Raw genomic sequence first — 14,847 nt, forward strand, 5'->3', positions numbered from 1 at the left:
TCTTCTCCCCATCAGGCCACCTTTCTCCTCCATTACTCTTCTGTCTCTGTCACTTTTCCTGGGCTCCATCCCCCCCACCCCAACAACTTCAATCTTTCCTTGTCTCTTCCTAAACTTTGGCCCCTCCCTGCTTCTCTCCCAGGCTTCTCCCCACCTCCTTCCCTTCCTCCCTCCCCAAAATAAAATCAATGCAATATTCAGGAGGGTTGTTGGATATAAATAATTACGACTCGGAGTTTAACGAGATGCAAATTCCCCTCCCCGGTGTGGGGTATAAATTGCTCTCTGACAGCCCGTTACAAGGGTAATCATTTCAGAAAGGCAATTTTATGTAAATAAGCCTGCCTGCCTCCTGGTGGCTCCCCCAGCCCTGGATGGGGAGGGGGTGGAATTGAAGGGTGAAGAGAACCCAGGTATTGGGCCAGGACTGAGGGTGAGGACTGGGAATTGGAGGTTGAGGGTGACAGACATTTAAGTTTAGGAAGGATCTGGCCTGGTGAGCAGTGGGGTTGGGGCCCAGGAAGGGGTGAGTGTTGTTTAGGGGGAATTGGAGACATGTGTCCTTGCATGGATGGAGAGGGTTTGGGGCCTGGATGCCTGGGTCCTAGCTGGCTTCTCTCCCTTGCCCCCTTCTCAGCCAGGTTACCCAATGATCCCATTGACGAATGGGCATTTAATTAATCCCGATGAATTATTTAGCAACTTCATTATCCAGCATCAGGAGCTGATGAGAGAGCAGCGACTAGCTGGCTGGTGGTGGGAGCATCACACAGAGGTTGGGTGGCTCAGAGAGGAAGGGGCTGGGGTCACCAGCTGGTGGAGAATCTCCCTCCAGGCCTCACCCACAGGAGCTGGCCCTGGTCCTGACGGGGGGGGGGGTGGCGCGAGGGTGAGGCCGCCCCGGTTGGGCTCCTACCGAACTTTAAGATGCTACTACCCACCCGCCCACATCTCAAATTAATAACTACCCTAATGAGTGCCATCTCTCTGCAAGTGCTGGACCCCCAGTCCTACCGTCCGTGGTGGTGTCTTCTTGCTCTGGGACCCTCTCCGGGTCAGGGCCGGCTCCTCAAGTCCTAAAGGGGAACATGTGGGTGCTTGCTGGTGTGACGGGGGAGTCAGCACCGATGATCCCCTCCTTAACCCTCTCCCATCCTCCGAACCCCTCATTAACCCTTTCCTCTCTGTTTCCCCGCAGGCATCCCTCCCCCATCTTTCGTCGGAGCCCGCAGCGGGGGAGGGGCGCCTCCGCCGCCGCCGCCGCCCGGGGAAGCCGGTACCTGGGCCCCTGCGCCTCGCCCCGCGGCCGGGCCCATGGCACTGTGAGCCGGCGAGGGAGCCCCGCTCGGCGCGGGGGGCGCCCGGCCCCCTCCCCGCCCCATGCGCCCGCGGCTCTGAAGCCTGAGCGGGGCCGGGGGCCGGGCGGGGCCGGGGCCGCCGGAGGCATGGCGGCCGGGAGCCCGTGGCGGCCGCCGTCGCCGTCGCCGCGGTTGCTGCTGCCGCTGCTGCTGGCGCTGGCGGCGGGCGCGGGCAGCCTGGAGTTCGGCGGCGGCCCCGGGCAGTGGGCTCGCTACGCGCGCTGGGCGGGCGCGGCGAGCAGCGGCGAGCTCAGCTTCAGCCTGCGCACCAACGCCACGCGCGCGCTGCTGCTCTACCTGGACGACGGTGGCGACTGCGACTTCCTGGAGCTGCTGCTGGTGGACGGGCGCCTGCGGCTGCGCTTCACGCTCTCGTGCGCCGAGCCGGCCACGCTGCAGCTGGACACGCCGGTGGCCGACGACCGCTGGCACATGGTGCTGCTGACCCGCGATGCGCGCCGCACGGCGCTGGCGGTGGACGGCGAGGCCCGCGCGGCCGAGGTGCGCTCGAAGCGGCGTGAGATGCAGGTGGCCAGTGACCTGTTCGTGGGCGGCATCCCGCCCGACGTGCGCCTCTCGGCGCTCACACTCAGCACCGTCAAGTACGAGCCGCCCTTCCGCGGCCTCCTGGCCAACCTGAAGCTGGGCGAGCGGCCCCCCGCGCTCCTGGGCAGCCAGGGCCTGCGCGGCGCCGCCGCCGACCCACTGTGCGCGCCCGCGCGCAATCCCTGTGCCAACGGCGGCCTCTGCACCGTGCTGGCCCCCGGCGAGGTGGGCTGCGACTGCAGCCACACGGGCTTCGGCGGCAAGTTCTGCAGCGAAGGTGAGCGCCGGGCTGGGGTGGGGGAGCCGCCGCTGGGCGCCCGGGCTCGGGAGTGAGGGGCTGCCTGCGCCTGAGGTGGGGCCGGCGGCCCGCGGGCTCGGGCGCGAGGCCGCGTGAGAGCGTGTGAGAGCGTGCACCAGCACGCGAGGGTCGTGAGGCGTGTCCTTGCGAGCGGCGGGTGAGGACGCCCGAGGAGAGGGGGCGCGTGGCTGGCCAGTGACCTGTGTGGACGCGGCCTGTGCGGGGCGACCTGAGGGTAGTACTGTATCGTCTGGTCCGGCGGGGGGCTGGCGGGAGGACGAGGGTCCGGGCGCTTGAGGGCCTGTGGGTCGGGTGTGTGAGGGGGTGTGTGAGGGCGTGTGCGGACTTGATCTGCGCGGGGCCGGCTCATGTGGGCGGGGACTATGCGGGCGCCAGGCCTGGGGCCTGGGAGGAGTCCTGACGGTGTGTGCAGGGCCGGGAGTGGGAGGGGTCTGCCCAGGGGGCGGGGCGTGAGGGGCTGCGGGTGGGGCCGGGGTGGGCGGGGCCTGCGAGGCGGGCGGAGGCGGGCGGAGGCGGGCGGAGGCGGGCGGAGCAGGTGTTGCCTGCTGCGGGCGGCGATCTGAGTTGGTGAGAGTGAAGCGCGGGAAGTATGGCTGGTGAGGCCGGGGCACGACGGGAGGAAGGGGGCCTGGGCGTGAGGAGAAGGGCACGCAGCGAGGGCAGGTGAAGGAGAGTGGGGATGGCAAGGTTGTGCCTGGAAAGGGAGGTTTCAGGGAGGGAGAGCTTCCACCAGCTCTCCAGCTTCCGGAGGCGGAGCTGAGTGAAACGAGGGGACAGGTCGCGCGGGTGGCGCCAGGCCCCGGTCCCTGCGGGCTGTGGTTCAGGGGGACGGGAAGGAGGGACTTGAAGGCACCTGTTGTACCTTGGTCTGGCGCGGCGGGGAGGGGGGGAGACATTCCCCGTCAGTTTGGGGGCGAGGGTGGGCATCTCCTTCGACCGTGGTCTGTGGCAGCAGGCATGCTTTCCTCTGCCCCAGACCCCTAGAAGCTGTGGGCCATCTAGCTGCCGTGTGTGTGCCTGCCCCCTCCCCCGAGAGGTCGAGTCTCTTGGGGAGTGTGTGCAGGTGCATGTGTGTGCCCTCAGACTAGTGCGGCCCTAGGACCGCTTTGGGGATGGGCGTCGTCCTGGCTGCCAGCATGTGGACAGCCCTGGGAGGAGCCGAGTCTGCAGGTGTGGCCCTGGGTTTGGGATGCACAGTATTCTGACTGCGTATCTGTGGTTGTGGTAGAGGAATCCTTAAGGAAGGTGTTTGGGTTGCTTTTGTGGGGTTATTTGTACAAGGTTGTGGGATATATCTTCAGGAACTGGGTGTATTAAGTTAACCTGACACCTTCTCACCTTTTCTCCAAGGAGTTCAGGTGCTCCCTAAACTGTGAAAGTGTGTGTCTGGGTGTGTTTGCACGCAGAGGCTGTGAGTCTGGCACTGTGTGTATTATGTGTGAATGGTCTGCTTGAATAGAGTAGTGTTTACAGATGGGAGTGCAGTGCTTACGGGAGTGAATAGATACAAGTGTAAGGGCGTGAGCTCGTATGTAGGTACCCGCGTGCACGTGTCTTAATGTGAGACCTCAGTAAGACACTGGAACTCCATGAGGAATCTTTCTTTCCATGACTTTGAACTTGATTCTCTGATCTCTATGACCTTTCCCCTCCAAGCTTTTCTAAGAAAATAGGATGAACCACCCTTCTAACTTGATGGAAAGGGAATTTGAGCTACGGAGAGGTTATAGTAGCCGGTCCATGGGCTTACTGGCAGAATTGGGCCTGAGTGTATGAAAAATGCAGCCAGCAGCACATTGGTCAACCAGACCCTTGTGTCCATTCCCTGAAAGGATTTATTGGCCAGAGGCTCCCAGTGAGCCAAATAAGGTGCATGCTTCTGAATACGGGTTGTGTGGTTGTGTGTCTGAGATGTGTTGGAGTACCTGTGTGAGGGAGGGACAGTTTGTGTGTCATATGCGTGTGTTGGATGTGTATGAGATGAATGTTTGTGTTAGCTGTGTTGGAGCTAGGAGAGACGGTTGCTTATCTGACCCATTGTGTGTGTGTGTGTGTGTGTGTGATTCATGAAGAAGAGGGAAAGGGGGTATTAGGTGGGTGTCAGACAGTTGTTGGGACAGTGTGTTTGTGTTGGTAGCTGTTGAGGGAGGGGTGGTGCTTTGTCTGATAAAAGGGCAGGGATATTCCTCTCTGTATTCCTTGTACCTAATATGGTACTAGCCACTTAGTGGGTGTTTGATAAAAATTTGTAGAATGAATTAAGAGATGTTAATAAATATTTGGGAGAATAAAGGCTTGGGTAAGGCTGTGTGTGTATATGAAAATAGGCGTATATTTTCAGATATGTGCTGTGGGTGGGCACGGGGTTGTAAATACCGATCGTATCTGGAGGTGACAGGCACAGTGACAGCCCTACTCATTTGCCTCCGTCTCCCCACCCCCTGACCTCATTCCCTCTCCTGATATTTGTTCCTATTTCCTGGGCAGCTTTGGTAGTATCCTGTGCTCATTACACTTCTAGTACATTCTCATCCAGCCAAGGAGGAGAGGAATGCAGCTCCACTCTTGGATATGTGGGTTGAGGAGGAAAACTTTAAGGGGAATAGGCCTGGCTCCTCATCCCTGAGACAGATCTGAGGGCCAGAGTCCCCACGTTTCCCCCTGAAGTTATTGTCATTTCATTATTATCTGCTTTGAGTGAGCTTCAACTTTTTTGAGATAGTGGGCATTTTAAAAAGTCAGTAATTCATAGTACCCTTTCCAAATAGGAGTTATTTTTATATCTGTCCGTTGTGAAAAGGGACAACACAAAGCTACTATGAATTCAGGGAAGCTTTTAGATGACTTCAATGTTGTATTTGCCATTGTGGTTAGTCAAATATACATTAGAAAAAAGTTTTTTAGCCTTATGTGCAAGACATATCAATGTGCCTTCAGTATCTGGTGTGCATATGGATTTGTGGATGCTTTGGAATCCCCCCCAGGCCTTCCTGGGTCTGGGCCTACCCATTGACTGAGAATCTCCCTGTTAGGAAATGTGCTTCTTTTTTCTCTGGGGCAGGGGGTGGGGGGTGGGGGCGGGGAGAGTCTGGCCACAGGTAACTGAAGAGAGAGCTAAGTATGAGTAACTGAGTGTGTGTACCCAGTGCTGATTATCTGCCAAAGCGGGGATGGAGTCCACGGGAATGGTGCAGTGACTTGCATGTGAACTCATCCTGTCCCTCACGTGTGAGGATAAAGGGCTGAAAAGTGATCAGGGGAGAGGGTGTGCAGGTGTGTGTAGGAGACCTCGAGTGAAATGGGGGCACAGATGTATAGGACGGAGCGGTAGGGGTACACCTAGCTTGGGAGAGGAGTATGAAGCTAGTAGGCAGGGAGTTAGATGCATGTTATTCATATGTATGTTTCTTATGTTGGTTGGTCATTGAATTCAGTAAGTAGTTTTCAAGGCCTCGCACATTTGTTGAGGGCTGAAGGGGCATCAGAAATGAGTAAGATGCTGCTCTGGGCATTGACTGTTTAATCGGGGAAGCAGATAAAAAAGCAGTCCAGTCTGTGGTAAAGAGCACAGATTCTGCAGCCAGGCTGCCTGGGCAGTGACCCTGGACTTCAGCTCTCTCCATCCTGGTTTCCTTTTCTGGAAAATGGGGGCAATAATAGTACCTACCTTACAGAGTTGTTATGGGAGCTAAATCAGCTAATTTGTGTCAAATGCTTAGAATAGCATCTGGCACATAGACAATGCTCAATAAACACCAGCAAAAGAACAAGACAAATACTAGTATGGTACAGGGACGCCTGGGTGGCTCAGTCCGTTAAGCATCTGCCTTCAGCCCAGGTCATGATCCCAGGGTCCTGGGATCGAGCCCCACGTCGGGCTCCCTGCTCAGCGGGGAGCCTGCTTCTCCCTCTCCCTCTGCTGCTCCCCCGGCTTGTGCTCTCTCTTGGACAAATAAATAAATAAAATCTTTTAAAAAACGGTGTGGTATATACCCAGAGATGTAGCAAGGCAGTGCAGCTTAGTGATCAGACCACAGACTCCAGAGTCTCAGGTCTGCGTTTCAATCTGACTTCTGCACTCACTAGGTCCGTGCCATCAGGTGAGTGCCTAAGCGTCAGACGAATTTTTCCTTACCTGTAACTGGGGATAAGCATGCTTGTCTCACAGGTCTGTTGTGGGAATTAAATGAATGTCTGGTTCATAATAAGTGGTGAGTAGATGGGAGTTACTATTACCAGCAGAGTGCTATTGGTGTTTCGAGGAAGGGATAGTTTTACAAGTTGAGGGGGATTGGTAATAAAAGGCATGCTGTTGAAGATTGACCTTGACCATGGATGAGGAAGCATGGTCTGAGGAGGCCACTCCATGCACAGGCACTGGTAAGAGCAAAGGCATGGGAGGGAGGGACATGTATGTCCCATCCATAGAGGGGGCACCAAGAATATAAGGAAACGAGTGGAACCTAATGCAGGAGAAGCAGGTTGAAGCCAGGTCTTGGAGTTTTGACTTAAATCATTCAACCAACATTGATTGGATGCTGTGTCCTGAGTATCGGCAAATGTAGCCACAGGAGAATTTTGAGCAGATATATGACTAATAAGAGCTATGTATCAGAAGCTAGGTGTCTGTGTAGAAGGATTATGGGCAGCAGAGTTATGGAGTGGAGAAACCACTTGGGAGATAGTTCACGAGAGAGATTTTGAGGCCCCGAATCTTGCTGGTCTTGGGGAATGGCGAGGAAGGGCGGTGGCCTTTGTCACAGCAGGAGAAGCACATGCTCGGGAGCTGATGCTGGGATGGAAGCTCTAGGACTCTGCCTGTTGAGTGGGGGTGGGCAGGGAGGAGGCAGAGGTGATGAGGTTTCAGGTTTGCGTGGAAGGACGGTGGTGGTGGGGTCATGGCAGCAGAGGGGTGAAAGGAAAGGGAGGGCGGTGGGAGGGGAGCAGTATTGGGCCACAGATCATGCACGTGTTGAAATGTGGTGTCCCTTGGTGTTCTTAGACAGAGGCGCCCAGGCTGTTGGAAATGCAAGACCAGAGCTTTGCATTGAAGGCGGGGCTGCGGATGGAGACCTGGGTACTCCAGGGGGCATGTGTGGAGAGAGAATATTTGAAGCTCTGGAATCGGATGAGGTGGCCAAGGAGAAGGTGAAGAGACTTCAGAGGAGCCCACAGTTGGAGAGGAGTGGCCGCAGACATAGCGAAGGAACAGTTAGAACAAAAAGAGACCAGATCACACAGTCAAGTGGGGAGAGCCTGGGGCCTCCCAGCTAGTGAGCGTTTGCTGTGCCTTGGACGTTTTCTCTCATTTCATCCTCATGCCACCGCCTGAGGTGGAAGAGCTGGGATCTGAACCCTGAGCTGACTCCAGGGCTGGTTGTACCCCACCTTTGTCCATGCTGCCTCCCAAAGCTCAGGCAGTCGGTCAACTGTGTCCATGCATTACTTCCATGTGGTTTATTGGGGGTGTTTAGGAACAGCGTTTCATCAGAAGCCAGTAGCCACCCCCAATTCTTCGGGTCACAACTTCTCCCTTAAGCCAGTGTGCCATGAGGGTGTTCCTGTGTCTGCCAGCCAGCTGTCCCAGCACCGGGAGAGGGCAGTGGAAATTGATCAGTAAAATCGCAGTCTTCCGGAGCCCTTGGGGACAAACTCACCCTGGAAAGTGGAGCATTATCCCATTAAAATACACAACTCACCAACACTGAAAGCATTTCAGATGGAAATCTTTCTGAGATATGTTGCACACCTCTCTGCCTCCCTAAGCATAATATTTGGAAAGTGATTTAACCTTTTCCGGATGACTCAGGATGTCGTGATTCCCCTTAGGTATTGGACTGTCACACAGTGGTTCCTTCACTGAGATTTGTCCCTGCCTGAAATGATGCCTGACTGCTGTATTTGGAGTTCTTCTATTAGCTTTTCATGAGTTTTTCCACCTCTGTCCTTAGGAGGAGTTGTCAGGCAGCAGCCCACATCTCTTCCCCGGCCTCCCCTCTCTGTTTGAGAACTTGGAAATCAGCGTGTTGGGTTGTGGGTCACCACCAGTATGTGGGTTCTGGGTGAGGTCTGAGAGGTTCTCCTATGAGGAGATAACAGTTTTTATTTTATTTTTATTTTTATTTTTTTTAAAGGTTTTATTTATTTATTTGACAGAGAGAGACACAGCGAAAGAGGGAACACAAGCGGGGGAGTAGGAGAGGGAGAAGCAGGCTTCCCATGGAGCAGGGAGCCCGATGCGGGACTCGATCCCAGGACCCTGGGATCATGACCTGAGCTGAAGGCAGACGCTTAACGACTGAGCCACCCAGGCACCCCAGAGATAACAGGTTTTTGTTTTTTTTTTTTTAAGATTTTATTTATTTATTTGAGAGAGAGAGAATGAGAGACAGAGAGCATGAGAAGGAGGAAGGTCAGGGCGCCTGGGTGGCTCAGTTGGTTAAGCGACTGCCTTCGGCTCAGGTCATGATCCTGGAGTCCCGGGATCGAGTCCCGCATCGGGCTCCCTGCTCGGCAGGGAGTCTGCTTCTCCCTCTGACCCTCCCCCTTCTCATGTACTCGCTCTCTCTCATTCTCTCTCTCTCAAATAAAAATAAATAAATAAATCTTAAAAAAAAAAAAAAGAAGAAGGAGGAAGGTCAGAGGGAGAAGCAGACTCCCTGCTGAGCAGGGAGCCCGATGCAGGACTCGATCCCGGGACTCCAGGATCATGACCTGAGCCGAAGGCAGTCGCCTAACCAACTGAGCCACCCAGGCGCCCGAGATAACAGCTTTTAATGCATCACTGCCAATGATGTTCATTTTGGTCTCTCAGAACGTTTTCTTCTCTTTTGTTCTGGGCTTCCTCACTGTCCTTGATAACGAATCTGCTGGAATCCCGAGTTCATGTTAGGCAAGACAATACCATCTATGCCCGCTGGTGGGGCGGATAAGACCTCTGTGTGTGAAAGTTGAGTAAATGAGGTCATGTATGTGGCACCACTCTGTCAGCTGTAATATCCGATACCCGTGGTCCTGACAAAAATTCTGCTGTGAGAGAGACGGCTCTGGGCTCAAGAGAGAAGTTCAGGGAGTGGCTGGTGTGAGAACCCAGAGATGAGACAGATACTCACAAGCAAAGCCTCAAACGGCAGCGTGGTTAAGAGCAAGGGCTGCCCGGGGTCCCATCCGAGTTTGCTACTTGCTGTGTGTGTCAACTTGGGCAATTTACTTAATCACTTTGTTCTTCAATGTCCTACTCTGCAACATGGAGGTTAAAATGTTGTTGCAAGGACTCAATGAGTTATATGGAAATCCTTTACAATGGGCCAGGCACTATTCTAAATGATCAATAAAGACGACTATGATCATTAACCCCGGTGGTCAGAGAAGGCTGCAAGGAGGAGGTGGGACTTGGCTAGATCTTGAATGAGGACTAAGTAAGATTTGTGGAAGGAATAGGTGGGGCTTTCCCTCCAGGAAAACAGCCTAAATTCGCTGTCTAGGAGATGTGAGTCGGGTGTGTGGGGGGCGGGTGAGGAGACCAACATGGTTGAGCTTTGGGGGAGATAAGATCATAACTAGAGTCAGGTCAGCTTCTAAAAGTCTTGACTTCTGGCCAAGAATGCAGGCCACGGGAAGTTTTAAAGCCAGACAGATTTGGGTTTAGATTTTGACTCTGTCCCTCACCGGCAGTGTGACACAGGACAAGTTTCTCACACTTTATGAGGCTTAGTTTCCCCATGTCTACGAGAGAGTGATGGCAGCATCCACTGACGAGGTAGGTAGTGACAAGGGATGGAAACAATGCATGGAAAGAGCCAGGCACACTCGAAGTACTCAGTATGTGAGAAGTGTTTTTGATTATTCATTCAACAAACATAGGCATGCCTTTTTCTGAGCCAGGAACTGTGCAAGCAGCTGGAGGTAGAGATGAATGAGACATTGTCCTTGCTCTTGGATATCACACAGTCCAGCCAGGAAGCAGACATGGAAATGCAATTCGCGTTGGAGATACAATAAAGTGAAACAATGATACAATGTACATATTGAGAGCGGGCACAGAGGAGGGGCGGGTAGCCCTGCCTGGGAGGCCAGTTGGGAACACAAACAGAGGTATACTGACCTGGTCTTAAAACAAGAGCTGGCTTTCTCAGGGAGCTGAGGGTGGGAGGAGTGGAAATAGGGAAGGGTGTTTCAAGCCAAGGGAACGGTATTTGCAGAAACGTGGGCCATTAGGGAAATGGACAGCAGTTGGGTGTGGCTGGAGCCTGGATTGTTTTAGGAAAGGAGGTTGGAGGGAGGCATGGCCAAATTTCCGGTGGACTTGCTTGAGAAGATCGGACCGTATCCTGGAGGAGTATTCTGGGAAGTCTTGAAGGGTTTTAAGCAGGGTCGTGACTTGGTTGGACCACTTTGGTGGTGTGTGGACTCAGAATTGCAGGGGAAAAGACTGGCTGTAGGGGGAGATCATTAAAGAGGCTTATTCATGTTCCAGGGAGAGGATCTGAGGAAGGTCTGGCTTTGGGGCCGTGGTGGGGGAGGGGTGGATGGATGAAAAGCATTTCTAGGAGTTTTGTTTAGTTTTTAGGGTTTTAGAAGGTGGAGCTGACAGGATCTGGTGATTGGTATGAAAAAAGAGTAAGGCTGATTTCTGGATGCCTACCTTGACCAGGAAGAGCAGGCGGGAGGAGAGGGAAGGGTTAGGAGGTCCATCTCGGGCATGTTGAGGGTGAGAAGCTCAAGTAGAGCTTCTCTGAAGGCAGGTGGATACATAGGTTGAGAACACGGAAGAGAAGTTTGAACCACTGAAAAGTTCTGAGCGTGTGTGCATGTGTGCACATGAGTGTGTGTGTGCACATGAGTGTGTGTGTGTGTGTTTTGCTCGCATTAGTATTTTGTCACATACATCTGGCACCTGTGCGAAGAGAGCTTGGTTGGGGATGAGCAGGGAGAACAACCAGGGGGAGGCTCTTGCAGGAAACCAGAGGTGAAGGGTGGGGGTGTGGGCTAGGAGCCCAGTGGTCAAAGTCAGAGGTGATTTTGTGCTGCCGGGCAAGTTTCCTTCCCTGCCCACAGGAAGTAGGTAATACCACCAAGCTCATGACGTTGCTGGGAGGGTCATGCGTGAGACGCCTGTTGAGGGTCGGTAGGGTGCTGGCCACTTGGCTAACTAAAGGCTCCTTGAGCCTGGCAGGGTGGGGGGTACCTCGTGGGTGCTCAAGAAGTGTGGGTGAAAGCAGTGCCCTTGCCCAATGCAGGGCAATGGGCCCTTGGTTGCGGGCGTGGAGATTAGCATGGCTTTAGTGGTGGAGTTTGGATGTCAGGGAAGCTGTCTGAGTAATTGCTGAGCAGACAGATAGGGATACACAACTGGTACCCAGGGAAGGGAAGAGGTTCAGTCTACAAACACAGGTCGGGGATTCCTTAAGCCACGGAAGTGAGCTATCGCCAAGGAGAGCACGGAGAAGGAAGGAGTGTGGAGGGCATAGGACCGAGCCTGGAGGGGTCCGTGATGGCAGGTGTGGGACACAGGTGAATCAGCAGAAAGCAAAGAGCAGCAGAGAAGGAGAGGTCAGTGAGTCTCTAGGAGCTGTGTCTCGGAAGCCAGGAGAGGGAAGGCTCATGCAGCCAGCAAATCAAGCTCGCTTGTGGTGCCTTCCTGAGTATAGCGTGGCCCACGTTTGTGGCAGGTGGGAATACTTTTGGAAATACCAGCCATGTTGGATTATTTAGAAATCACCATGCCTGTTTGTTTGTACGGGTGCTGGAGAGATGATTGTGCTGACTGACCAGGGCCTTTGCACACTGGGGCCAAAGAGGTCCTGATGTGAGGCTCCTCGCGAGAGCCCAGGGGTTTTCCCGAGGGCCCCTTTCTAGTCCGCATAGCAACCCTTGCCCTAAATGCAATGCGATTCAGTTTATTTAAGAACATCCTTGTAGACACAGCTTTGGGGGCTGCAGGTAATAGGTAAAGGCTTGTGTGAAATGCAGATAGATGATCGACAGAAAGAAAGGGGGCTGTGTTCATCGCAGGGCAGGAGTCTTCAGCCAGCCGAGGGAGAGTGGGGTGTGGTGGTGGTGTATGCATCTAATATTAGGTATTAGATCACTATGTGGGTATTGATTCTGCATTCAGCCTGTGTGTGTGTATTAAGGAGGTGGGATAAGGTCTGATAAATGACAGTGTGTGTGTTTCTGGAGTAGAGCTAACCCCCTAAGAGCCCCTGAGTAAATAACACAAAATGATACTGGAGGTAGAGACAGTGCGGGCATGTGGGCGTGAGTGTGTGCCAAACGGCTGTTTGTGTGTATATGTGTGTATCCTGGGGCCTGCAGGCCCATGTGCGTGTGCATGCATGTGCATGCGTGTGCGTGTTTACCCATCGGGTCTGTGCGTTTGTAGGTTACGCTGTTTCTCTGCCCCCCCTGTCTGCTTCCTCTAAAGTCTCCCAGTAGGTGGGCGCGTGAGAAATGTTCGGGGAAGGGGGTGACCCGGCCCTCTCCCAGGGCAGACCAGAGCCTGGCCTGCTTGGGTTGTTGTAGCTTCTTTGAAGGAACTGTCTCCATCCTCTCTTGACCCACTGGGGTCAAGACCCATTGAGGTCAAGACCCAGGCCCAGGCCTAGCCCCGCCTAGGGGAGGGCTGGCTACCCAAAGGCTGTGGTGGGACTTAGGGGTGGGCCCAGTGTGGCCCCTGCAGCTGGGGGGCAGCGCTCCGCCTCCCCCAACTGCTTGTCCTAGAATCACAGAACCAGAGCCAGAAGGGCCTGGGAAACATTCGAGTCTGCCTGTCTCATTTTTACAGAGGAGTGACTGGTGGCTCAGAGAGGTTAAGTGACTGGGATGGGATGCGAGTCACATGGCACTTTGAGGCAGAACTGTGCTTTCTGACCTTCTGACCGCATTTGGATGGCTTTTCTCCCCTGGGGGCCGGGAGGGGGCGGTGGTTGCGTCTGTGTGTGCAAAAGCTTCGAGTGTGGGTTGCGTGAGAGATGACATGTGTCTCCGGACCGCTGAGCGCCTATGTGTGTCAGTGTGTCACCAAGTGTGAGTGTGTCTCGGGTAAGCCCTGTGTGAGCGTGTCCCCATCTGTCTCCGAGGCACCGTGGAATGCAGGGGAGGAGCCGTGCCTGGGAGAGCCAACCCTGCCTGCCTGCCACTCCTGGCTCTGCCTCCTGTTCTCCCTGTGACCTTGAGGGTCCCTTCCCTACCCTGGGCCTCAGTTTCCTGAAATGTAACATGAGACGGGGGGGCCTCCTGGACTGTGTGACCCTGTGTGTGCGGCCTTGACTCAGGTGGCCGCCTGGCCTGGGTGGGCTCAGGGACCTTGAACTCACCCCCCTGGGAACTTGTCCTTGGTACGTGCACTAACCAGCCCTCCTTTCCTCTCTCTCTCTGCCTTGCCCTTTCCTGAACCTTGCTGGCCTGCAGAGGAGCACCCCATGGAAGGTGAGTGATGCTTTTTTGTCATTGGGGTGGTAGATCAATCACCACGGGGTCCTATGTGAGGGGGTGTCATTGGCCACCTAAGGGCTCCCTCTCCTGTCCATGCTTGGGGGCCCCCTAGGGAAGGATATCTGGGGGTCCTCTTGGCTGCCTTGGCCCCACCTCTCGCCTGTTCCCTCCTTATTGGTTTGCTGGGGAGATCTGGCGGGCAGAGGGCAGGCCTTTCCACGGGCCAGTCTGCCGCCTGGCATGTCCTCTTCTTTAGGGAGGAGACCAGAGTGAGGGTGAAGGGATGGGGCTGGAGGATCTGAAGTGCCCGGAAGTGAGTGAGGAGACACCCTTTGGCCCAGCACGGTGGAGGGAGCTTAAGAGGGCCATGCAGCTGGGGGCTGGGGGCTGCTTGGGTGAATCCGCTCTGGGTCTGAAGGATGCAGGCAGAGGGTGAGGGGGCCCTGTCCCCGGGTCCTTGGGTGTAGGTGGGTGGCAGCTTCTCTGCTCTGACTGACACGTGCGCTGGGAGGTAGGGGCCATCTGCTTCTTCTTTGGGCCCTGGCTGAGGGCCAGCGTTAGGGCAGGAACCTGCCTCTCTTTGGAGTCCCTCTGTCCATTCCTTCCCGGTCTTCTGTTTCATCTGCCTTCTCTCTCTCTCTGTGGTTTCTGTCTTTACCTTTCTTTTTCTCCAGGGCTCTGTCTCTGGACCTTTTTCTGTCTCTGTCTTTCCCCAGGCTCTCTCTGGGCTCCTGTCATTCTCCAAATCTTCCCCTCTCGCTTTGGTGTGCCCTGCTCCTTTTCTTCCTCTGGGGCTGGACGAGGTCGGGGAGATGGGAAAACTGGGAAGACTCGGTGGGCTGGTCCACGCGTGGAGGCTGGGCTGCAGGGGAGCTCATGCAGCCACTGGGGAGAAGGCAGGCAGCAAGGTGGGCGGGAGGTGGGATCCCATCCCCAAACCTGTCCCATGTTCTTTTCCTGGAGAAGCAAGAAGAGGGTAGTAGGAGTGGGAGGGATGCAGCAACTCTAGGCTGGGAGCTCCCTGGGCCTGGGCCCTGGCATGAGAGGGGCAGGGGACAGCACCCAGGGTTAGGGAGTCCTGGGTGAGAAAGAAGGGGAGGGCTTTTGGCTGGAGTATGGGCTGGAATCCATTTTTCCTTGTGGTGTCTATGGTTTTTGGCTTGTCTCTTACTGATGTCTCTTCTCCTT

At 55.0% G+C, this 14,847-nt stretch overlaps 1 protein-coding gene across 1 annotated transcript in view; it reads left to right on the forward strand.

Moving 5' to 3' along the window:
• The first annotated feature begins 1,445 nt into the window (after positions 1–1,445).
• Positions 1,446–14,847, forward strand: part of NRXN2 (neurexin 2) — a 99,501-nt gene continuing 86,099 nt past the window's right edge. Inside the window, exons 1-2 of the mRNA XM_064576231.1 lie at positions 1,446–2,181; positions 13,636–13,653. Of these exons, the coding sequence (XP_064432301.1) occupies positions 1,446–2,181; positions 13,636–13,653 (754 nt within the window). The remainder of the gene's footprint in view (positions 2,182–13,635; positions 13,654–14,847) is intronic.

The sequence above is a fragment of the Mirounga angustirostris genome, unplaced genomic scaffold (genome assembly GCF_029215605.1).
Source record: "Mirounga angustirostris isolate CCGP_5_RB_7025 unplaced genomic scaffold, mMirAng1.0.hap1 SCAF_13, whole genome shotgun sequence".
Taxonomy (NCBI): Eukaryota; Metazoa; Chordata; class Mammalia; order Carnivora; family Phocidae; genus Mirounga; species Mirounga angustirostris.